Source organism: Pan paniscus, chromosome 1 (assembly GCF_029289425.2).
Source record: "Pan paniscus chromosome 1, NHGRI_mPanPan1-v2.0_pri, whole genome shotgun sequence".
Lineage (NCBI taxonomy): Eukaryota > Metazoa > Chordata > Mammalia > Primates > Hominidae > Pan > Pan paniscus.
This window is the reverse complement of record NC_073249.2, coordinates 2350129-2375969: the sequence shown is the minus strand read 5'-3', so window position 1 is coordinate 2375969 and position 25841 is coordinate 2350129. Positions and strand designations below refer to the sequence as shown.

Genomic DNA, 25841 nt, shown 5'->3' with positions numbered 1-25841 from the left:
TATTGGATTACTGCTTTAGGTGTTCTGTGTTCTTCTGCGGATTGGGTTAGATCACAGAGCCGCACACCCAGGCCACATTCTTTTAGTAACCATCAGAATCGCTCTAGTGAGTTATACGTTAATGATCTGCTTTTTATTTTTGTCTGTGGTCAGACTAACGACATTTATCTGACTGTAGTTCTCTTCTGCTGCAACAGCTTTGTTGATGACATGGTTATTTATTTTGCTTGGTGTCAACTTTGTAAGGCCCCATGTTTTAATTTTCTCTTAGAATTAAAACCAGGAACATTGTCTCTTCAGGAATCAATATATTTCATTTATCAGATTTTGAGAATTAGCCAGCCCATTATATTTTTCTTTTGCCTCAATGTTCTTGAGAAACTCAATAATTAAATACTTAACCACTATGCCTTTATATTAGTCTTCATGGTTAATATACTTGATGTCCCCTTTTTCCTGGCTTGGTTTCCAATTTTTATTTTATACTTATTTTTATTTCATTTTAGTAGTCTTGTTTTGAGTGTTTTATATGCTATCACACAGGGTGTTTTGATAGTTTTTGTGTACATTCATTGTAAGCCACTGTTAATAAGCCTTGTGAAAGCTGTCATATTTTAAAGCAAAATAATTCCCATGGATCTAACTTCTTCCTTTTGACAAGGTGTTTTTCTGTCGCCTAGGCTGGAGTGCAGTGGCGTGATCATGGCTCACTGCAGCCTTGAACTCCTGGGCTCAAGCAGTCCTCTTACCCCAGCTTCCCTAGTAGGGTGGTAGTAGTAGTCCCTAGGACTACAGATACATGCCACTGCAGCTGGCTAATTTTTTTTAAAAAATTGGGGGCCGGGCATGGTGGCTCACGCCTGAAATCCCAGCACTTTCAGAGGCCGAGGTGGGCAGATCACAAGGTCAGGAAATCTAGACCATCCTGGCCAATATGGTGAAACCCTATCTCTACTAAAAATACAAAAATTAGCCGGGCGTGGTGGTACGCGCCTGTAATCCCAGCTACTTGGGAGGCTGAGGCATGAGAATCGCTTGATCCCAGGAGGCGGAGGTTGCAGTGAGCCGAGATCGCGCCACTGCACTGCACTTCAGCCTGGGAGACAGACTCTGTCTCAAAAAAAAAAAAAAAAGAAAATGACCCTCCTACCTTGACCTCCCAAAATGCTGGGATTATAGGCATGAGCCACCATGCCCAGCCTCATAGATCTATTTGGTAATTGTGTCCTAAAGAGCCTCCCAGAATTCGAGTGAGCTCAATTGTTGCTTTATTGGGGGAGATTCTTACTGTCATCAGTTTTTAAATACTAGAAAAGATTTTGTCACAGTGAAATGTGAATTGAATATCTTCAAAATATTCAGTGTTCCAATCCTTAGACCTAATAGAGATAGAGTTTATGCTAGACTACTCTTTCTGATGGTTTACCTGGCCATAGCTACTTCTTAAGTCTGTGTACAAAAACATAATAAAACTGTTATCTGTACAAATTTTCTGTGTCAGCTGTAGGCTTAGAAAAGCTAGTCCCTAAGTGAATATGCATTGTTTATTATTACTTACCCCAAATAATTTAGATGTTATTTTATTTTGCTTTTTACCATTCTCCTACTCTTTTAGGTACTTTGACTGCTGTGGAAAGTTTCCTGACTATACATTCAGGACCTGAGGTTGGTTTTTCGGTTTGTCTTGTGTTGTTTCAAGTTAATATTAAAAATATTTTGGAAATGATACATGTGTCTTTTAGGTATGTATAATTTTTAATGTGTGAAAGTCACCATGTTTAATTTTTAAAAAGATACATTGCCAAGATTACTTTGACTTGAAATATACTTTATTTTCTTTTTATTTTATTTTATTTTATTTATTTATTTATTTTTGAGATGGAGTTATGCTCTTGTCGCCCAGGCTGGAGTGCAATGGCATGATCTCGGCTCACTGCAACCTCTGCCTCCCGGGTTCAAGCGATTCTCCTGCCTCAGCCTCCCAAGTAGCTGGGATTACAGGCATGTACCACCACGCCCGGCTAATTTTTTTGTATTTTTAGTAGAGACAGGGTTTCTCCATGTTGGTCAGGCTGGTCTCGAACTCCTGACCTCAGGTGATCCGCCCACCTCAGCCTCCCAAAGTGCTGGGATTATAGGCGTGAGCCACTGCACCCGGCCCCTAAAATATAATTTCTTTTAAAAACAACTGCACAGTTCATTGTATTAGAATGAATTATCATGATCTCAAGACTAAAGCATTTATCACTGGTGCATAGTAAATGTTGTTGGCCAGGAAAATTTTCACCTTAGTGCAAGTCAGCATAGTTTTATCATGCGCCTAACTTAGGTACTGTTGTGACCAAACAGAGGTGTATGAGGTGAATCTAGTCTTACTGAATCTACAGTGCATTTGGGAACGTAAGACATTGACGTTGGGAACGTAAGACAGTTGCATTTCTGGGAAAGGACCATGTTTTATGACAATACTTTTATTGCTGATAGTGCCTAACCCAGTTCTAGGTCTGCACTGTGGCTTCAGAAGTATTTGTTCTAAATTATATTCATTCAACAAATATTGTATAGTGGTGCAAATGCATATAGTAACTGTGCAAGAGAAAATGACATGTAAATGAATAAGATGCAAACCCTACCTTTAAAGTGTAATAATTTAATTTGGCAGGAAAGAAAAAAATGTTTGTTATTAAAGAGATCAGATGAAATACTGTAGGATTCTAAGAATGGCGAATACATCTAACTAAGAGTCCAGAGATCAAGAACTTTCTGGAGAAGCTGGGATATAGCTGAATTTCAAGGGCTGGTGCTGTGGAGATGTGAAGGAAGAGGAAATAGTGTATCAAAGACAAAGATGGGGTGGGATGGAACGTGTTTAATAAGAGGAAGTACTTTCTTCATCTCGATTGTGGGTTCAGATTAACGTAAAGAGGTATGTAAAATATGCTAAAATTTGTGGTTACACAGACTCTTTAGTAGAGTATAAGTGTAGTAGGACAAGCCACAGACAAAACCCCTCAGACACCGAGTTAAAGAAGGAAGGGCTGGCCAGGCATGGTGGCTCACGCCTGTAATCCCAGCACTTTGGGAGGCCGAGGCGGGCAGATCACGAGGTCAGAAGATCGAGACCATCCTGGCTAACACGGTGAAACCCCGTCTCTACTAAAAATACAAAAAATTAGCTGGGCGTGGTGGCAGGCACCTGTAGTCCCAGCTACTCAGGAGGCTGAGGCAGGAGAGTGGCGTGAACCCGGGAGGCAGAGCTTGCAGTGAGCCAAGATCGCACCACTGCACTCCAGCCTGGGCGACAGAGCGAGACTCCATCTCAAAAAAAAAAAAGAAGGAAGGGCTTTATTTGGCTGGAGCTTCAGCAAGACTCACATCTCCAACAACTGAGCTCCCCGAGTGAGCAATTGCTGTCCCTTTTAAGGGCTTACAACTCTAAGGGGGTCCGCGTGAGAGGGTCATGATTGATTGAGCAAGCAGGGGTACATAACTGGGGGCTGCATGCACCGTAATCAGAACGGAACAGAACAGGACAGGGATTTTCACAGTGCTTTTCCATACAATGTCTGGAATCTATAGATAACATAACCGATGAGGTCAGGGGTCAATCTGTAACCAGGCCCAGGACGCGGCACCGGGCTGTCCGCCTGTGGATTTCATTTCTGCCTTTTAGTTTTTACTTCTTTCTTTGGAGGCAGAAATTGGGCATAAGACAATATTAGGGGTGGTCTCCTCCCTTATAAGAATAAAAAGAAGTGGCTAGGCGCAGTGGCTCACGCCTGTAATCCCAGCACTTTGGGAGGCTGAGGCAGATGGATCACTTGAGGTCAGGAGTTTGAGACCAGCCTGGCCAATATGGTGAAACTCCGTCTCTACTAAAAATACAAAAATTAGCCAGGCATGGTGGCACATTCCTGTAATCCCAGCTACTCGGGTCATGGAGACAGGAGAATTGCTTGAACTTGGGAGGCAGAGGTTGCAGTGAGCCGAGATCGTGCCACTGCACCCCTGCCTGGGTAACAGAGCAAGAGACTGTGTCAAAAATAAAAATAAAAATAAGTGATAGTGGGCCTGAGTAATTTGGGAATGCTCCATAGAGGCCTTATTGAAATTGGCTTTGAAAAGTGAATAGCATTTGGAAGGTCAAAGGCAGCAACTAGAACAAAGGCTCAGAAACAAGAATGAGAAAAGCATGCTTGGGACCCTTGGTAGCATGTGTTAGAAACCCAGCTTAAACCAACAAAACAAAAAAGAGTCTATTGATTCATGTAACCAAATGCCTGAGAGTAAATCATATGGCTGGATCTAGATGTTCAAATGATACTGTCCGAACTCTTTTTTTCCCCTCTTGTTTCTCCCTTTTTGTCTCTTTCTTTTCTTCTGCTTTTCTTTATGTAGGCTCCGGACAGAGCAGGGAAGGTACTGGCATCCCCAAGTATACTTTGTAATAAAGGTTCATGATTTCTTGGGAAGAGCTACCCAGTTTATATGTCAAACAATAGAGAAGATTAGTCATTTTGCTCATTCTTAAGCCAGTTGATGTGACCTGGGGTAATAGAGTGTGAACCCAGAAAATCTGAGACAGGTTTCAGTTAATTAAGAAAGTTAGGCTGGGCATGGTGGCTCACGCCTATAATCCCAGCACTTTGAGGGGCCAAGGCAGGTGGGTCACCTGAGGTCAGGAGTTTGAGACCAGCCTGGCTGTTAGAAATAAATTTTCAGTGCCGCAAAAGAAATAGCGCTGAAACATAAATTTTCTCAGCAAGGCAACTTTACTTCTATAGAAGGGTGCATCTCGCGGATGGAGCAATGGTGAGAGCACACCTGAACAAGGGAGGGGAAGGTGTTCTTATCCCTGACACAGGTAGCCCCTACTGCTGTGTCATTCCCCTGTTGGCTAGGGTTGGACTGCACAGTCTAAGCTAATTCCGGTTGGCTATTTTAAAGAGAGCAGGGGTACGAGGAAGGACAGTTACAGAACAAGTGGCTCAGGATGACTAAGAACAGAGCAGGTGACCAAGGGTGACTAAGATCAGAGCAGGTGATAGAGGCTAGGAGGGGGTTGTTTACTGAAACTAGGGTCAAGGAGACGTAAAGAACGAGGATGTTAAACTTTAAAGAACAAAGAACAGGGGAGCGGAACATAACTGACACATTGGTTCTTTGGAGAGGATCTCAGGACTCATTGTACGTAACAATTTACAGGCTGAAACCTTCGAAGGGGAATTTATTCCATCCTATAATTTCCCCCCTTTCAGTTTTCTTGTTATTTCCTCTTCAAACTTTTTTAAACATGTCTTGGCTTTGCTGCTCGACTTTATCCTCTAAAAGAAAAAGCTGATCTGAATAGGGTGGAGGAGAGCTAAGGGAGGTTTTAGTAAGTGCTGCATCTGTAAGTCTTTGACTAGCCCACGGATGCACGGTATGACACAACACCCACCAAGAATGAGTACACCTGTTACAGCTGCAAGAGAAGTAAGAATTGAGGCTGAGTTCTTTCCATTTACCAAACCACCTTTCTAGCCACCCGGAGAAAGGGTTATCGGCTCCAGAATTTTAGCTAGTTCATTGGACAAAGCGGTAAGTCTTTGAAAGGCGCTCGTTGTGCTCCCAGTGGGGGCAGTGTTGTTTGGGATTAAGGTACAACACTGAGTTTCAATCATAACACAAACACCACCTTTTTTGGCTAATATCATATCTAGGACCATTCTGTTTTCCCAAGCCACCTGGCTAGTGGGCCCCAATTGTTCTGCTATCCCTTTGACAGTATCCCTGGTGTAATTACTAAACCACTGCTGATTATAATAGATATAATGTATCCAGTCTTTGTTTTTATTAATTGTCACCCGTAAAAATATTGACTTAAATCCTGCAGCTATTTGATCTCGAGATTTAAATTCATCTGGTTCTCCTCATGGAACTCCAGTAGCGTTTATATAAACATGGGGGTTAAAGGACCCATGTGGGGCACTTCTTTTATGATTTTCTTTTTTATCATGTTGACAGAATGCTAGGGTGGAAGGGATGGCCAACTGGACTAGAGCACAAGTGCTGCTCTAATTACTTGCAGAGTACCCAGCGATAGTGCCCCGCAATACCACCACGCACCTGCTTGAGGATGAACAAGGGCAGACTGGTGGGTAAGCTCTGGAAAAGGCTTGGTTTCACTGCACCCTGTTAAGTCTCCAAGGAATGCTAACTTTTCCCTCTGCCGTGAAAGGCACGAGGTGAAGTTAATATCGGGCTGGAGGCCACATGGCCCTCGGGGGCTGACCCACAAGGCTCTTGACCTCAGGGAACAGCAGTGAAAGAGTCTTGCATGACTCATCGCCTCGGCTGTAGGGTTCTGGAAGAGAGCTACCACACAGCTCATGCCCAGTCATGAGAGAACCACCCAGGTGGAAAGGGGACAGTTTGGGTATCTGGCCTGCCTGTTGCATAAGCATAACCGTCGCTTTTGTTTAGCGTGCAAACAGAATATTTAATCCATTCCAGCCAAGCATTTGCATCCAGATACCCTGTTTCAATTGCTGTAGTTTGTTTTAAATCTTTAACCTCTACAGTAGCTACATAGGTTTTATCATTGGGTATATAATGAGAGAAAGTTTGGTTAGTGGAGAGCTTAGACGAGGGAGAAGGGGGTGCAGGATGTGAGGAGGCAATGAAGTACATTTCAAAGGATCCTATGGGGTCCTTCCCTGAGACTTCTCCTACACCATAGAAATGGCCTAATGAAGGGGAAGAACTCTGGGGAGCAGCAGTGGTCATCTGTGCTGGATTACATTGGTTCAGCTGACCATGGGGAGGGGAAACTCCTTTAGTAAAATGAATGTATGGTTTTAAGAAGCTGCAAGTACTAGTTGGGGCCATCCATCCTTGCTCTTTGGTGTTTTATAGAGCATTGGACCAATTTCGGCAGAGAAGCTCTGCTCTAGGAGGACAAGATTCCCCGTTCATACTGGACTCTTCGTCAAAGTCCTCCCAAACTAACTTATCTCAGTTAACAGATTTCCAGTCTGAGGAGAGCTAGGAAGGATAAAGATACTTTTCTGAAGTGTAGAGTTGCCTCTGGTTTGACAAATCTTCACAGGGCATCAGAAGGCAAGCGTCGAAAGTAATGGTTTGGGGTGAACTTGACCTAGTTACACTACTAAAGAAAGGACTAGCAGTAGAAGGGGAAAAGAAAGAGATGCAACATAGAGGTTCAAACCCGTTTTCGCTTTAGCTTGGTTGGAGTTGGCCCTGGAATAGCTGTCCGTGATTCTGGAGGGGGTGGTGCTCTTTTGACCCAGGTGTGATGAGTCCATCCTCTTCCTGCTGTTCGAACCGCAGTCTCAGTGCTTAGAAGCACTAGGTACGGTCCTTCGAAAGCGGGTTCGAGTTTTCCTTCCCTTTAGCTTTTGACAAGGACACAGTCCTCATGCTGATGTTGGTGTACTGGAAACTCTAGCGAGGGTACCTGTGCTAAAAGACCTGTAGTTCTGAGGGACGAGAAAGTAGAAGATAAACCAAACATACAATTTCTGAGGAACTGATCTTTTGTTTTAACTGTGGGAATGTCAGCAGTGGAGTGCAAACAGGGCAACCTATACAACACTTCGTAAGGGGATAAGCGAACATCTTTCCGAGGGGCAGTTCAGATTCTCAGCAGGGCAATGGGATGGCAGCTAGTCCATGGCACCCGAGTCTCTAGACTAATTTGGTTAGGTGGCTTTTTTAGAGTTTGGTTCATTCTTTCCACTCTTCCTGATGAAGGTGGGTGCCAGGGAGTATGATATTCCCACGTTATATCCAGTACCTGGGCTAATTTCTTAATGACATGTACAGTGAAATGAGTCCTATTATCTGAATCAATGGCTTTCTATTAATCTAAACCTGGGTATAATATTTTCAACTAATGCCTTGACTACATTACTAGCAGTTGTACTTGAAAAGGGAATAGTTTGTACCCAACGAGTAAGGTGATCTATTATTACTAATAAATACTTTAGACGACCAATTGGAGGCATCTCTGTGTAATGAATCTGGATACTTTGGGATGGCCTTAAGCCTGGACTCCTGCCCCCAAGGGGTAATCTTTTTATAGTTTGTTGATTGGTTTTCTTACATGCTGAGCAACTGTCTGTAACCCGTTTGGCCAGGGTATAAATTCCTGTGCACCCATAAACTCTGAGGACTGCGTCACACATGGCGTGGGGCCCCCAGTGGGTCCCTTGACGCAGCTGGAACAACATTTCGCTCATAAGGGGTTTGGATAACATTTCTCTCTGGTCTGGCAGCATCCATTTTCCTTCAGAATTCTCTTTAGCAACTATTTTTATTAATTTTTTAGACCAAAGAAACCCAAATGCCATTTTATATTTGACAATTACCAGATCAGCTAAATGTCACCTATTAGTGGGCTATTAATGTTAAACTCAATTTTAATAAAACCTTTTAGACATATTTATCCAATTTTAATGTCTGACCATAAGTTAAGATTTTTATAGACTCTTTTTAACCCTTTATAATTTTTGTTAAAGAACAGGTTAGTACTTTAAGAAAAACCTGTTGTGCTTTTATTTTAATGTCCAGTTTACAGAAACTTTAACCAATATGTTTACACACAGAATTTCCTTTACAATTAACTTTTCAAACCTTGCTTAAACCTTCAAAACAATTTTTAACCTTTTAATGTAGGTAAAAATCCACATTCTTATGCCTCCTTATAATTCTTTTACCAAAAGTATATTTTACTTTCCTTACACACCTTGCACATAAACTGTTTCTTCAATAGTTTTACATTCAGGAGGCCTAATTACTTTTCAATTATACGACATTTCTTGCATAAATTCCCTTTTATAACATTTTTCACGACTTTCACAGACGACCTTTGACATGCCTTAACTTTCTGACTTGTCATAAATATCCCTTTCTTTAAACAACCAGTTAATTTACTTTAGGACAAGAATTTACCATGTAAGATTCTTTTTACATAAATTCTCCTTTTTTTTTTTTTTTTTTTGAGATGGAGTCTCGCTCTGTCGCCCAGGCGGGAGTGCAGTGGCGCAGTCTCAGCTCACTGCAAGCTCCGCCTCCCGGGTTCATGCCATTCTCCTGCCTCAGCCTCCTGAGTAGCTGGGGCTACAGGCTCCCGCCACCACGCCCAGCTAATTTTTTTTTTTTTGTATTTTTTTAGTAGAGACGGGTTTTCACCGTGTTAGCCAGGATGGTCTCATCTCCTGACCTCATGATCCACCCGCCTCGGCCTCCCAAAGTGCTGGGATTACAGGCGTGAGCCACCCACCGTGCCCGGCTAATTCTCCTTTTTTTTTAATGTCAAAGATGATAACCATTCTTTTCCAAAGCACACTGCCTTCATGTCTGTGGACTAGACTGCCTAAGGCCACATGATTAGAAGTTAGGATCATACATGTTAGACTTAACTTTTAGCAAACTTTACTTTTGTCGAAAACCTTGTAAGTTTGGGATTTTAATTATGTGCTAGGTGTAGAGCCTAGGACCTAGACAGAAGTGCAGATGAGGTCTGGCTTCTTCTAGCATTTAACTCCATGTGTCCTAGGTTTTCCCTAGCTGCAAAGCAGGCCAGTTGTACAGCTAAGAAACGGTAGCCTGTTTGGCTATCTGATTAATAGCTCTAAGTTCTTGCACTAACCAGTATGACCCATCTGGCTTCTTTACAGGCAGAATTTGAGTGTTATAGGGAGACATACAGAGTTTAAGCAGCCCGTCACAGAGAAGACCTTCAATTATCAATTATAGGTTTTAAATTTACCCTCACTTTTAAAGGAATAGGGTATTGCTTTCTCTTTTCTACTTCCCCAGGGGTTTTTAATTTTTTTAATTTAACACGAATCGGAGGAATCTGTCACTTTCCTCGATTCCCATCTTTTGACCATACCTTGGGATGAATGTGTTCTTTGTCTGTGGTGGGGAGCAAGTTTAGGGAGGGGAGAAATTTTCCCTAATCAATGTAGAGGCCTAAGCCAAATTTTAGCACTAAATCTCTCTCTGATAGGTTTGTTCCTGCCTCTGGAATTAACAGAAATTTAATATGAACTGATTTGCTTTTATATATGACTTTTGTTCTTTTTCCCATTTGGGACATTGTCTTTTGAAGTGACCTATTTTTAATTCGAAACATTTGTTTTGTCCTCTTTCTCTCCCTTTGCCTCTTCGTCTGTGTCTCTGTCTCTCTCTCTTTCCGCCTCTCTGTCTCTTTCTCTCTCTGTCTGTCTCTCTCTCTTTCTCTTTGACTCTCTGTCTCTCTCTTTCTCTCTCCTTGACTCCTTCTGTTCCCTCTGTCAGTCTTTGTCCTCTAGGATTTTTTTTCTCTACCTTTGAGTCTCCTGGCTTTGCTCTTTCATCCTCTTTATGTTGCCTGGAGAGTGGGGGTCTAGGTTCTTTACAGGTTCTGGCCCCCTGGGTACTTTGTTGTGTGGTAGACAGCAGAATTTTTGCTTTCTGCTTTTTTCTTCATCTCTTCTTACATACACTTTTTGGGCTTCTCTTAGAAGCTCTTCTATAGGTTTATCTTTCCAGTTCTCTATCTTTTGTAATTTCTTATTAATATCTGGCCAACTGTTAGTGACAAAATGCAGTTTTAACATTCCCTGCCCAAGAGGATCCTCAAGACCTAGACCAGCATATTTTCTCATTTGTTCCTTTAATCTAAAAAATTTTATAGGTGCTTCATCTTTCCCTTGCTGTACATAAAATGTTTGGGTAAGATTCTGGGATACTGATTCTTTAATCCCCTTTATTATCAATTCCCTAAGGTCCTGCATATTTTCTTGAGGGGCTGCGTTGTTATTGTCCCACCTGAGGTTTTGGGTGGGAAATTTTTGATCCGCTGTAGGAACGTTTTGGCCAGAAGGGTGTTCACGTTCCAAGACACCCATAGCAGTTCGACGGATCGTGGCTCTTTCTTCCCCCGAGAAGAGGGGAAAGGGAAGTTCTGAAAATCCTTTTTACATTGCTCTATCTCACGCTGAAGTCCTTTTAGGGAAGAGGACCTAACGCTCGTAGTGAGTGGGCTCCTGGGACAGTTCCCAGGAGGCAGGGTTATAAGGAGGGGGACAATGGGGATAGGAGAAGGGTCTGGGACAGCAGCTGCTTTTTCTTGTTTTTGGTCCTTTCATTATCCTTCTAGTATTTTAACATGAGACCTAGGGGGCTCTCAAGGGGAATATCCTTGTTATCTTTGTCCTTCTCGGTCCCTGTCTTGCTTGGGGTATTTCCCATATTGGGTCCTGGTTAGGCCCCATCTCGCATCTTAGAGATGTGTCTCCTATCCTTTAGCCCCACCTGCTGGAGGCTTCTTGCATTCACACACACTTTCAACCCCGCAGAGTATCCCGGCCACCGAGGAAATGCTTGGCTGCTCCTGTGGCGTTTCTTACCTTGGTCTGTGCACAGAGTTACCTGGTCGCTGCGGTATGTGATGATCCCTTTCCCCAGGTCGCCAGCCAGTTTCTTTCCGCGTTGCTGAGAGTCCGGGTTTATTTGTCACACCTGGTGGGTCTTGATTCCTTACCCCTGAGGCCACTGCAACGAGGCAGCGGGGCATGCCTCCTCACGGGAGAGGACCAGACCCTTCCCCAAAGGAGAATGGGAATCCCGGGCGGGCCCCCAAATTTGTTAGAAATAAATTTTCAGTGCCGCAAAAGAAATAGCACTCGAACATAAATTTTTTCAACAAGGCTGTAGCAGGATAAGCTGCAGACAAAACCCCTCAGACACCAAGTTAAAGAAGGAAGGGCTTTATTCGGCTGGGAGCTACGGCAAGACTCACGTCTCCAGCAGCCGAGCTCTGCGAGTGAGCAATTCCTGTCCTTTTAAGGGCTTACAACTCTAAGGGGGTCCCTGTGAGAGGGTCGTGATCCACTGAGCAGGCATGTGTCCGTTTCACCTAGGTTATCTAATTTGTTGGCATACACTTGTTCATAGTATTCCTTTATACTCCTTTTTATTTCTATAAGGTTGGTAATAATGTTCCCTCTTTTATTCCTGATTTTAGTAGTTCGGGTTTTCTTTCTCTTTTTTTTGGTCTGTCTAGCCAAAATGTGTCAGTTTTGTTGACCTCTTCAAAGAATCAACTTTTAGTTTTGTTGATTTTTTCTATTCTGTTTCATTTATTTCCACAATAGTTTTTATTGTTCCTGGATATGAAATTAATATAAAAATCAGCTGTATTTCTGTATGCCAGCTACAGTTAGAAGGTGATTATTTTTGTAAAAAACACCATTTATGATAGCATTAAACAAATCAAGTACCTAAGAGTAAGTAATAGAAAGTGTACAAGATTTCTGTGAAGAAAACTGTAAACCTTTATTGAGGGACCATAAAGAAGACATAAATTGAAGGATCCAGCGTATTCATGGATTAAAATATGAATCCATTTTGTAGTTAATTTTCTTCAAATTTGTTTATAATCTCATGCAATTCCCATCAAAATCACAAACAGGTTTTTTTGTTTGTTTTGTTTTGATGTGCATCTTGACAAGCTGTTTCTAAAATGTATGTGGAAACTCAAAGGGCTGAGAACAGGCAAGATATTCTTGAAAGAGAATAAGGCAGAAAGACACTCTTGGATATCAAGACCTGTTATTAAGTCAGCATAAACCCTTGACATATGGTAAAGGGGCTTTTCCTATCATTTTTCTTTTCTTTTTACAAATCCACTTTTACTGATATTTATTTACTTTTCATTAGTTCAAATCCTTGAGGAGTACAGCATCACAGAGCCCCTGTGACTGTGGCCTAAGCAGGAAGGCTGCTTTGGAATTAGGCACACATTATGCCACTGTTTCCGTGGGCACACGTTACCTTTCTCCACGTTACTCTGGTTTTGTTTGGTTTGCTGCCAGGAGTCAGTATTATTCTTTGTACACATAAGCGCATCTCCTGCCCAAATCAAATCTCATTTTGTGTCAGCCATAAATACCTTCAGTTTTAAGAAGAGCTGTGTCCTCCCTTTGGTTCTGGAGATCCTGCTGACGGCAAAAACGGCCTTGGACCACAGCTTTCCAGGCATACTTGTCGTTTAGAATTCCTCCTCCCAGCAGGCCTCCGGGCTTCCAGCTGGCAGGAGCAGCAAGGGGGCTTTTCGGTAGATGATGCTGGGACAATTGAGTATCTACTTGGAGAAAAAAATGGAATTGGATTCATACTGTTGCACCCCGTACCAACATCAAGTTTAGATGGATTGTGGATGCCCTCACGGTTGGGAATGGCTTTTACAAAAAGACAAAGAGGCATTAAATGTAATGAAAAAGTGATACATTTGTGTACTTTTAAAATTGAGAATGTTTCCCAAAACACACGATTAAGAAAGTCAAAAGGCTAGCTGCAGTGTAGGAGTTACTTACAACACGTGGTAAATCCTGACATCACAATTTTGAGCATAAGAAGCCAAACACTCAGTAATAAATCTTGCTTGATTGCATTTCTGTAAAGCTTAGAAACAGGCAAAACTAATTGTACTGTTTAGGGATGAATTCTTAGGTGATTAAACTCTAAAGAAAAGAATTTTTCTTGATTACTGTAAAGGCAGGACGGAAGGAGGGCCTTCTTAGTTGCTGGTTACCTGTAGTTCTTGACCTGGATGTTTACATGTACGTTGGCTTCATAACATACATGAATATACAATTTAATAAAATTGTATTAGGTACGTCTCTATATTTTTCTGTGAAACGCAAATAGTTTTTTAAATTGAATGTAATTTTTTCCTTTTCAATGGCTTAGTTGTATAAGAAAATATGTTTAGATTTTTAAAAAGCTGTTTTCTCCTGGTGTTTGGAATCTTTACATTTGTAGAGATTCACATAGGCCCTTTTGGCTAGGCTCAGATTGAGTAGATAACAAATCAAACCTTTAAGACTTTAGTTCTGTTGTAGTTTTAATAAAACAGAAGAAATAAATCTGTACCAGAATGAAAGTTAGATTTGGTATCTCTGCTTTTCAGTATCATCAAAGCTGAGACAGGAAAACCTGAATCTTTGGATGGTTTTATTGTTTCTCTTGTTTATTAACAATGAAAGGCACCTTCATATCTACCTCCTACATATCCCTCTTTGAAAATCTTGTGACAGAATTAGTTTTGAATCTTTCTGAATTACTCTGTTCACCTAAACAATGTAAACAACATAGAAGGAAGGACATAATACAATTATGTACAATCAATATAATAAATGAAGTTTATTCCTGTAATAGAGAATTAAAAGGCCCACCTAGAGGTTGGGAAAGAAAGGTCAGTGCTAGGCCGGGCGCGGTGGCTGATGCCTGCAATCCCAGAACTTTGGGAGGCCAAGGCGGGCGGCTTGCCTGAGGTCAGAAGTTCGAGACCAGCCTGGCCAACATGGTGAAACCCCGTCTTTACTAAAAATACAAAAATTAGCCAGGCGTGGTGGTGGGCACCTGTAATCCCAGCTACTCGGGAGGTTGAGACAGGAGAATTGCTTGAACCTAGGAGGCAGAGGTTGCAGTGAGCTGAGATCGTGCCATTGCACTCCCGTCTGGGCGACAAGAGCAAGACTCTGTCTCAAAAAAAAAAAAAAAAAAAAAAAAAAGGCCAGCGCTGTGATAGTAAATTCAGAGGTCGTGTCCTCTCCTGGGGTCTCAGCCGCTCGTTTCTCGGTGGCGCTAGAGGTAAGGGTTGGGGAAGCTGTAAAGGGTAGAATGGAAGGCACTGACAGCCCAAAGTCTCATGAAAGGATGAAAAATCAGTGAATAAATGAGTCTGAGTAAGATCAAGCAAATACTAAGGACTCTGTACTAGCTGTGATACCAAAAAGAAATCAAGGGATTGAGGAAAGCAATTAAAATACAAATCATTATTAGTGAACTTTAAATGTTTTAAACAATTATTTTACTAAGACTTCTGTAGGAAGACAGATCTATAACTTGGGGCTAGAGTAAGAGGTGTTGGAGGTAGACGGGGAACCAGGTGTAACAGGATGGAGAGATGGACAGTACACAGTGTATGTATACATAAATGTGCACACGGACATATCCAGAAATGTTGAGGAATTTGTGTAGGATCGAGAGAGGATTAGGGTGGCTATTCCTGCAGATCATATGGGGCAGAAAAAAAAGGATTAGAGTGGCTGATCTTGAAGGAATATGGTCAATTAGTTGAGTAAAATTGATGAAGTAAAACTAAATAACTTATTACAGAATATAAAGAATGATAGGAGGGGAGAAGAAAGGGCTTCTCTTGGTGTAAATATTGGGTGTGATCAAGCTAATGAATGTGACTGCTCCCTAGCTGGTCATGAAAATTCACCTCAAGATTATTAAATCAGGGATTATGTCTTGTCCAAATATAAGTGAAATATTGTTTGTAACAATGATAAGTTACTTGGCTTTACATTTATTAACTACCCTTTCATGTTTCTTTAACTCTTGAAATATTTTATTAGGGGTTGAGCATTCATGATGGTACCTGGAAGTCAGCAATTTATGGTTTTGGAGATCAGAGTAATTTGAGAAAACTACGAAATGCATCAAATCTGAAACCTGTCCCGCTCGTTGGTCCAAAATTGAAGAGAAGGTATATTAACTTAAAATCCATTTTTTATATATCTAGTCTAAGTATATTGTTGTTGGGTTGGCTATTAATAAAGTATGTTACTAAGAAAAGCTTGGAGACTAATTTGTAGTAAGCTCAGAATTGTTTTCACAGATAAATAAGATATAATTAATCCATTACCATAAGCTTAAGATAAATAAGATATAATTAATCCATTACCATAAGCTTAAGATAAATAAGACATAATTAATCCATTACCATAAGCTTAAGTACTTCGTGTGTAATAAAACATTTGAATCCTAGGAAATAAGTGAATCTTATGATGACTTTTCACTATCAATATAGAAATTAACTGTCAACTAAATTTTATGTGAGAACTTTTTTTCTTTTTTAAAAATTTATTTTAGTTTAGTTTTATACTGCAGGACATATGTGAGAAGTTTAGAGGTAAGAATTTAGGGTTGGGCTGTTGAAAGGAGCGTTCTGTTTTGTTTTTTCTTTTGAGACAGAGTCTCTCTTTGTTGCCCAAGTTGGTCTCAAAGTCCTGGCCTTAAGTGATCCTCCTGCCTCGGCCTCCCAAAGTGCTGGGATTACAGGCATGAGCCACCGTGCCCTGCCACTGATTTGCTTATTCAGACATTTACCAGCCAAAGCTGTAATTGCAGGAAATGCAAAATATTCATAGGTCTGTCTTGCAGGTGGCCAATTTCTTATTGTCGGGAACTCAAAGGTTATTCCATTCCTTTTATGGGATCTGATGTGTCTGTTGTAAGGAGGACTCAACGTTACTTGTATGAAAATTTAGAGGAATCACCAGTAAGTATATATGGTTTATTTATCAATAAAGTGTGTGTTACGGTTCCTCTTTCTATTCAGTGTGGGATATTTTTGTTTATAAGGCAGAAAAAGGAAGAGCTAAGTAATACATGTTTCAGCCTCTGGAAATATACAGAATCATTAGGGTAGAACATTTTGTATTTTATAGCCTTGCCTTTTGATTCAGATCTGGCTGCTGAATATCTTTTTAATGTAACACAATAGCAGCAAATTCAATACGGGAAATCCTGCTGTCATAAGCACCCCAGAATCCCTGTTTAGGGTTTCAGTTGCTAGAAACTCTTTTGCTTGTGGAAATGTCTGGAACCCTTTCTGTCCCCTCTCTCCTTGCCACGCCTGGAGTTCCATCCTGCTGCTTTTGGTGAGGAAAGTAATTGCTTTCATTGCCGAGACTTCAGGAGGAAATTATATTTCAAGTTAAAAGGTGGAGGGCATTTTCTTATAGGAGTCTACGTTCTGTAATGTATGATTGCTAAGCTCAGATATATTAGGGATTATGTAGATTTTTGTGCTCAAGTAGGGGAAGCTAATTACTATTTATAAACAATTTTCTTTAAAAAGTAGACTATCATACTTCCTGTTCACCAGGTCTGACAAAACAAACAAAAAATAGGCTCCCAATGTCTGGTTTCTGAACAAGATTTCAGAACATAATGCATTTGTAAAGTGGAAACTGCTTTTGTTCCACATTTGTGATGGAAGAGAAAGGTACAAGTAGCTAACATTCTTACTTGGTCCAAAATGTAGGGAGTAATGTTCTAACTTTGTCTTCTCCATCATCTAGGTTCAGTATGCTGCGTATGTAACTGTGGGAGGCATCACCTCTGTTATTAAGCTGATGTTTGCAGGACTTTTCTTTTTGTTCTTTGTGAGGTTTGGAATTGGAAGGCAACTTCTCATAAAAGTAAGTAAGATTTTATGAAATTAGATTATTTTTATTAGAAGTATTTTCCATGAGTTTTAAAAAAATATCACTGACGGTTTTTTTTCCCCTTTAGTTCCCATGGTTCTTCTCCTTTGGCTATTTTTCAAAACAAGGCCCAACACAAAAACAGGTAATTTCTTTTGTATTAAGACACTAAAATAATATTTTTCTTTGTTTTTACTTTTCCTCAGTGCAGTGACGATATCATCTAACACTTGACAGGGCACTATGTTTCAGATACTCTTTTAAGTTCTTTATGTAAATTAGATTATTCAATCTTTTCAAACACCCCTTGAATGCAGGTATTATTATTATCTCCATTTTACACATCAGAGAACTGAGGCACACGGAGGCTAAGAAACTTGCCCAGGTTTCTCCAGCTAGTACGTGGCCCAGCTGGGATGAGAACCCAGCCATTTAGCTCCAGAAATTGTGTTCTCTTCACTTCCAGAAATCTCAAATATTCTTCTTCCTCCATTTTTCTCCTCTGTTATCTTTTCCTTTGTGCCTCCTCTGCCCCCAGTTTCACTTCCTCTTCCACATACCCTGGATTCCGATGGGGGATCAAGTGAATTTCTGTGTGTCCAGCATCCCCAACAATAGGACTGCCTCATTTTCTACCATTTGGCTTACAGATCCCAACCCTGGCTCAGGCCTTGGGTCATTAGCTTTCATCTCCTTGACACCAGGCACTCCTGGGGGAAATCCCACTGCTGAACAGATGGTAGCAGCAAGTTCCCGTTTCCCCCTCTGTGGAATGTTAGCATCACTTGCTGATTCTTTTCCTTTTCGTTAGTCTTGCCTCTTATCTCCTCTCAGTGGCTTTCTTCAAAATCTACCCAACTGCAGCTGTCTTCCCTATCTGCAAATTATCCCAACTCCTACCTCACTAAAATAATTGAGAGCACTGTTTTGTATCCCCTCAAATTCCTACCCTCAGACCTATCATCATCGTTCCCATCCTGACCTTCTTTCCTCCTCTCTGGATGATATACTCCCTGTACAAGGCTAATCCCCGCCTGTGCACTTAACGTAGCATCATTGTTCCATCCTGACCTTCTTTCCTCCTCTCTGGATGATATGTTCCCTGTACAAGGCTAATCCCCCACCTGTGCACTTAATGTAGGCACTGTGCAGGAATGCGCCACCACGCCCGGATAATTTTTTTGTATTTTTAGTAGAGACACGGTTTCACCATGTTGGCCAGGCTGGTCTTGAACTCCTGACCTCATGATCCACCTGCCTCAGCCTCCCAAAGTGCTGGGATTACAGGCGTGAGCCACTGCGCCCGGCCTCTTTTTTCTTCTTATTGTGGTAAAATACACAAAACATAAAATGTACCATCTTAACCATTTAAAAATGCTGAGTGGTATTAAGTACATTCATCTTTTTGTGCAGCCATCACCACCATCCGTGTCCAGAACACTTTTCATCTTGCACAACTGAAACTCTACACCCGTGAAACAATAACTCCTCATTTCCGCCCTCCCCCAGCCCCGGCAACCGCATTCCGCTTTCTGTCTCTATGAATTTGATGACTCCAAGTGCCTCATGTAAATGGAATCAGTCTTTGCCTTTTTGTGACTGGCTTATTTCACTTAGCGTAAGGTCTTCAAGGTTCATCCATATTGTAAGCATGTGTTCGAATTTCTTTAAGGGTGAATGATTGTCTGTTGCCTGTCTGGATCACATTTTGTGTATCCATTCATTCATCAGTGAACACATGGGTTGCCTCCAGCTTTTGGCTATTGCCAGTTATGCTGCTGCGAACATGGGTGTACAGATACCTCTTCAAGACTCTGCTTTAAATTCTTTTGGGCATATACTCAGAAATGGAATGCTAGACCGTATGTGAATTGTATATTTAACTTCTTGAGGAACCACTAAACTGTTCTGCAGAGCCGCTGCACCGTTTTACCTTCCCACAAGCAGTATACGAGAGTTCCAGTTTCTCTGCTTCCAAACCGACATCTGTTATTTTCTGTAATGGCCGTGAGGTGGTGTCTCATTGTATTTTTGATTTGCATTTACCTGATGATGATTAGTGTTGAACATCTTTTCATTTGCAATTATTGGCCATTTGTATGTCTTCTTTGGAGAAAGTATTTTCAAATCATATATTTGACAGAAGATTCATATCCAGAAAATATAGAGAACTCCTAGAACTCAATAACAAAAAACAACCTAATTCAAAAATGAACAAAAGGACTTGAAAATATTTTCTGTTGTTCTTTGGGTTGCCGTTTTACTTTGTGGATAGTGCAGGCTTCTGTCTCGTGGTTGGTAGTGCAGGCTTCCATCTCTTGCTTGAACTTTTCGTAGCATTCCTACGGTTTCTTTCTAATCTGTCTTCCCACTGCTGTCCAAGAGATCTTTCTAAGACACAAAATCTGACCTTGTCATTGCCTTCTTTATAAAATGTTCCTGGCCCACTGCTTTGGCAGTGATTCTTAACTGAGATTTCATATATCAGAATCATGGCCGGGCGCAGTGGCTCACACCTGTAATCCCAGCGCTTTGGGAGGCTGAGGGAGGTGGATCACTTAAGGTCAGGAGTTCAAGACCAGCCTGGCCAACAGGTGAAACTTCATCTCTACTAAAAATACACAAATTAGCTGGACATGGTGGTGCACGCCTGTAGTCCCAGCTACTCAGGAGGCTGAGGCAGGAGAATTCCTTGAACTCAGGAGGTGGAGCTTGCAGTGAGCCGAGATCACGCCACTGCACTCCAGCCTGGGCAACACAGCGAGATTCCTTCTCCAAAAAAAAAAAAAAAAAAGAATCACCTAGGAAGCTTTTTTCACTGACACATGCCCTCATCTTGCTTCTGGACATTCTGATTCAGTAGGTCTGGAGTGGGGCCTGAAAGCATAGAGCAGTGGTTCCCAACTTTGGAAGAGAACCCAAAACAGATGATCAGAGACTCTGGTTCGGTTGGTCTGGAATGCAGCCTGGGCACTGGGGCTTTCTAAATCTGCCCAGTGATGCGAATGTGCTGCCAGGGTTGAGAATCACTACTGTGGAGGAAGGAAGAGGGTTCCAGATTTGAGTGGTTTTGGTACCCACCCCTGGAGCACAACTGGCCGAAAGTCCCTCTTCAGAGATGTGAGGCCGTCCTAGACCCTTCATGATCTAGTTCTGGATAGCACATAGGATTCATTTTTCATCCGACTTTGATTAATTGATAGTAGCCACCCAGAGACTATGCTGGGTTGGACAATGTGTGTAGCCTGAGAGAGGATTAGAACCCATTAGTGTGGGCGCCATAGCAGGAGACGGGACAGGTGTGGCGTGTGTCTGACCTTGTCTGTACCTCTTGAATTGTATGTTCTGGAAAGGCTATGCTACTGCATCCCTTCTTCCCTTTAAATAATGGGTTCTCCTTTCTGGAATCCATCTACTTTTGGGGTTTTAAAACAACCATTAAAATGTGTTTGTGTGTGTGTATATATACAGTTCAGAACCATTGCCCTCTGCCCCGGTAGATTAATAACACCCTCCTCTGAGTTATGCCTGTATGTTTTAGTTCATGTCTCATTGTTATTTAATCTGTTTATCTCTCTCTCCCCCCCCTTTCTTCCTACTAAACTGTAAGCTCCAGCAAAGGCAGTGATCATATATTTATGTCTCAGGGCCTCAATGGTATCTGACCCTTAGTTGATACTTAATAAAGATGTGTTGATCATGATTGAATTCTTTATCACCTCATTCCTAAATTTAGTGATTGTGAAAGATGCTAGGATAAGTCCTCAAGAATTTAGTTTTTTGAGTCGAATTTTTACATCTTTAAGTGGAACAATTACATACCTATACTCCAGGCCCATATTTCCATTACTTGCTGGCTATTTTTGTCTTGTCGCCTCAAATAGGTATCTAAAACCAGATTTCTATATTCTGCCCCCCAATAAAAACTATCTCCAGATCATCTTTATTTCCTCCCTATTTCTTACCACTCCCCTTCCCCCCAACATCACGCCAGTCTTCAAAACTGACAGCTTCAAAGAATTAGTTTTCGCTCCCTGCTTAAATGATGACGGGATATTCTGGCAGATAAAATAATGTTTTCATCTGTTGACCATGTCTCACTTGAAATAGAATAGTCGGTTTTACTGTGTTCCGGGAGGAAATGACATATTTATGACATGCGCCTTTTGCCTTCTTCACAGATTGATGCTGCCTCATTCACGCTGACATTCTTTGGTCAAGGATACAGCCAAGGCACTGGTGCAGATAAGAACAAACCAAATATCAAAATTTGTACTCAGGTGAAAGGACCAGGTATTTCACATATCACTTAAGAATGCTTGGGAATTTTATACTCTTAAGCTATAAAGTACAATGCCATTACAATATATTCTTTTTAAAGCTTAATTGTTTTAGAAATACATTTGTACAAATTAAGTAACTTAAAATTATTCTGTCAAAGGAAGATTGAAATTATTGATATAATCCAATTTTATTAGTGCATCCTTCCCTCCGGCTGTTTTTGGAGTATGATTCAGTAATTCAGAATGGCAAATTTTAATTAGTATTAATAGGAAAAGGGATTGGTTGATATTCACCTGTTTGAATCTCATATGCAAGTAGTGTAAGTATAATGTCAGTCAAATCTGTGCTCTAGGATTTCTTTAGAGTCTCTGAACACCCTGACATTGTTTGTAAAATATGTATGCACACGTGCACTTTTCAAGGGAAGGGAATGGCTTCTGATAGGTTGTTAAAAGAATGTTGCCCAAAACGTTCAAGAACTTTTGCTGTACATTTTACAGAACTATGCGGAGACAGACAGGTCCACTTGTGAACTGTGGTATAATTACTGTCAGACACAGACAGGTCCACTTGTGAACTGTGGTATAATTACTGTCAGAGACAGACAGGTCCACTTGTGAACTGTGGTATAATTACTGTCAGAGACAGACAGGTCCACTTGTGAACTGTGGTATAATTACTGTCAGAGACAGACAGGTCCACTTGTGAACTGTGGTATAATTACTGTCAGAGACAGACAGGTCCACTTGTGAACTGTAGTATAATTACTGTCAGAGACAGACAGGTCCACTTGTGAACTGTAGTATAATTACTGTCAGCCCTTTTAGGTCACAGGCTATAATTTTTTATTGAGACGGGGTCTCACTATGTTGCCTAGGCTGGGCTCAAGCAGTCCTCCTGCCTCAGCCTTCTAAAGGGTTGGGATTACAGGCATGAACTGCCATGCCTGGCCCACGGGGGATTTTAATCAAGCCAGATGATAGTATGTTTCCATCTTGCCCTTTTCTGAAATTCCCACCTGACTTTTTAAGGTAAGTTGACTGTATTTTCATTATTTGACAGGATTATAAATGCTAATGTTCCGTTTGTTTATAAACATTTTTTAAACTTATGTTTAGTCGTTATTCTTTAAGAAAAAATTGAGAGGATTTTTTTGTTGTTTTTAAGTGAAGTGTCTGAATACAGATAGGGATCGGCTCAGTGTACAATAGAGAAACAAAAAACCTAGGATCATTGGCTTCAATGATTGTCAAGAAGCAGTACAGTGCAGTGGGTGGAGTGTGGACTCTGGAACCAGCTGCCTGGGTGTGATTCTGGCTCAGTCACTACCTGTTAGTTTGGACAAGTCACTTAACCTCTCTCTCTATGGGATAAAAGTAATATTGACCTTAAATAATTGTTATGAAAATTAAATGAGTTTAATAGACCTAAAGCACTTAGTACAGTTCCTAACACTTAATAAATACTTTCGATATGTTATTTTTGTTAAGTGACCAGAGTATCTATTGAAAAAAATCTGCACACCTAGAGTAAGATATAAAATCTACCATTTGATTTTTGATGTTGTTGAATGGGTACTTCATGAATCCTTTCTTTTTCCCTGATCAACTGTTTTCTGCAGAGGCTGGCTATGTGGCTACCCCCATAGCTATGGTTCAGGCAGCCTTGACTCTTCTAAGTGATGCTTCTCATCTGCCTAAGGCGTAAGTTTGGTTTTCTTCCAATTAGAAGATCTTTTTTATCTATGTTATATTTTAGCTTATTTTGATTTGATTTTCAGGCTTTGGGTTTGCATGTAAGCATTTATAGTTCAGTTCCTTTGCTTCAAAAATATAGGTAAATTAAAACTGTGAGAAGGACAGCTTCTTACCAGCCCAGAGTTGGTCTCAGAGGAACAACTGTGGAGGTAAATGAGAGGAGACAGAAAAGTTGGAGAGCCATGAGTTAACTTCAGCCCTTTATAAAGATACCTCAAGTCCAGAGTCAGCCACTCAAAAAAGTCCCTGTTGTTAATAGTATTACTAGGAGCGTCCAATCAGTGCCTAACTATACCCAGCTGGCAGTAGTAACCCTGACTGACACCAGCATGAATGGAACCATGGGATCCTGGCTAGATGATTTTCAGACGTACTGTCTTACTGGAGCATTTAGCTGTCCCCCTAAAACTAGGCCAGCTTTTCAAATGAGCAGAGGCCTGCTGCTGAGAAGTAAACCAGGCATGACCTAAAACAGGATTAATAAAAGTAAAATTTGTATATAGTAAAATCTAATTAAATTTTTTCAAATACCTAGGTCCCCCTTGAAAATATTTAGCATTTATGAATGTTAGCTATTATATTTTTAAAAACTTCTTTTTCATCCGATTTAAGTTCTGTTTACACTTTAATAATAATTGATTATCTAAATTTATTCCATTCGGGTCTTTCTTTAATCCCCCTAAGTCTGAGGACTGTCCTTGTAAACAGCAGCGGTTCTTCGGGGTGATGGCGCACAGTGCACCCACCAAACACATGCATAGAATGGAAACAGTATCTCCAGGAACAGAGCCCGTCTAGATAGGGTTGGCTGTGGTGCGAGTTTCTCCTGACTAATAGCTACTCGCTCATTTGGCTGATTTTAGGAAGGAATCAAAGGTAGCCGTGATTACCATGAAGACTTGGGTTTTCAGGGGTTCTGTAGCAATTTGATAGTGAGGCTTGTGAAATAGGAGACTGGAGAGGAGCTGAGTGCACTGTTTTCTCTTGTTATTGTTTTATAGGGGCGGGGTCTTCACACCTGGAGCAGCTTTTTCCAAAACAAAGTTGATTGACAGACTCAACAAACACGGTATTGAGTTTAGTGTTATTAGCAGCTCTGAAGTCTAAACACTGGAAGAATTAACTGAAGTCATAACGTGCGTGAATTAACAGCTTCTCTATTTGATATTTGAAATTCTTCTGTAAGCCTGTCTGAGTGTATGTGGAAACGATTGTCAAATCTAAAATATCTATATATTAAAAAGCAGGAAATTGTCCTAGCTTACCCTAAATTTCAAATCTGAGTTGATTTTGTGATTTTATTGCTTATAACAGAGAACTCATATTTGACATATTTTTTTCATCGATGTGTTCCTGGTAGATTTTCACGAATGAGCTGGCAGGTCTAATGGGGGAGGCGGTGTCCCAGTCTGTGTTGCAGCAGCATTCTCATCGGGGGTGCGCACACCAGCGTTAGTGTCGGGCAGTAACTGCCGCTTAGGAGGGAAATCTCACCTTCCTTCCACATACTGTCTTGAGCCTTTGCTAAATTAAACTGCACTTTTTGCTATTTTTGCCTAGTTTTTCGCCAATCTACACTGATTTTGGACTGTTACCTAAGTTGAAAAATAAAAGGTTGTCAATCGAATGGTGGTTTAGTGTTTGGACCTGCCTATGTATTTGTATAGTGGTAGAAACATGCTGCTTAAGTGGCCTAACCTGTTTCTTGCCAATAAGTAGGCTTAGCATTTTATCTTTACCTAATTCTATATCTGTGACTAGGTTTTTAAGGATACAGCTTATAAGCTGCTATCAATTTTCACTACCTAAGCAGAATTTTTCTCTAATTTACTTTTTGTATTTTAACTAGGTTTTACATGGAAGCCCTAAAATAAGGCAAAAGACTTTTTCTTTTGTAATAAGCATATAATAAACACGTATATACATAGCAATCATGTTGTTCATTACCTAAACAAGACAGCCACTCCTTTATGGAATTTCTACCAAAAAGTGAGGAACATGAAATATTTAGGAATATTAATTGTGTTGGGAGACCCTTCTGCTCTGCCTGTAAGAAGAAGAGGGGGCGGTATCTAACTCAAAGAGGCCTGTAAGGAGAAGGGGGGGAGGGTATCTAACTCAAAGAGGCCTGTAAGGAGAAGGGGGGGTATCTAACTCGAAGAGGGGGTTCTTGGTGGTAGTATTCCCCACCCTAACTCTGCTTCCTCTGTCCTGGCCTGGTCATCACAAGATACAGATCCTCAGCTGTGCCCTAGCTTGTGGGACCTTAGAAAAGGTTTTATCGGCTGAGAAATTAGAAAGCAGTACAGGAGCAATAGAGCCCACGACTAGCTGCACATCTGAATCACAAAACAGTAACAGGTTCCTCCGTGCCTGCAGCAACTTGCGTTCAGGAGGGCGGGAGGTCGAAGCCTCTGTGTTTTTGATATGCATTTGGGAACCGCTGGGTGAAGCTGCATATCCTGTCCCTGTTTCTAGCTTTGCAATGTATGCTCGAGCATTGACTCTGATTCTGAAGGTA

General features: G+C 41.1%; 1 protein-coding gene across 1 annotated transcript in view; it reads left to right on the top strand.

Annotated features, from left to right (window-relative positions):
- The window catches only part of SCCPDH (saccharopine dehydrogenase (putative)), a 46022-nt gene extending 21075 nt beyond the window's left edge, over positions 1 to 24947 (top strand). Inside the window, exons 5-12 of the mRNA XM_003815343.7 lie at positions 1616 to 1665; positions 15423 to 15553; positions 16231 to 16348; positions 17154 to 17273; positions 17368 to 17424; positions 21461 to 21572; positions 23185 to 23266; positions 24322 to 24947. Coding sequence (XP_003815391.5) covers positions 1616 to 1665; positions 15423 to 15553; positions 16231 to 16348; positions 17154 to 17273; positions 17368 to 17424; positions 21461 to 21572; positions 23185 to 23266; positions 24322 to 24427 — 776 coding nt within the window. The 3' untranslated portion in view covers positions 24428 to 24947. The remainder of the gene's footprint in view (positions 1 to 1615; positions 1666 to 15422; positions 15554 to 16230; positions 16349 to 17153; positions 17274 to 17367; positions 17425 to 21460; positions 21573 to 23184; positions 23267 to 24321) is intronic.
- Positions 24948 to 25841: the final 894 nt, after the last annotated feature.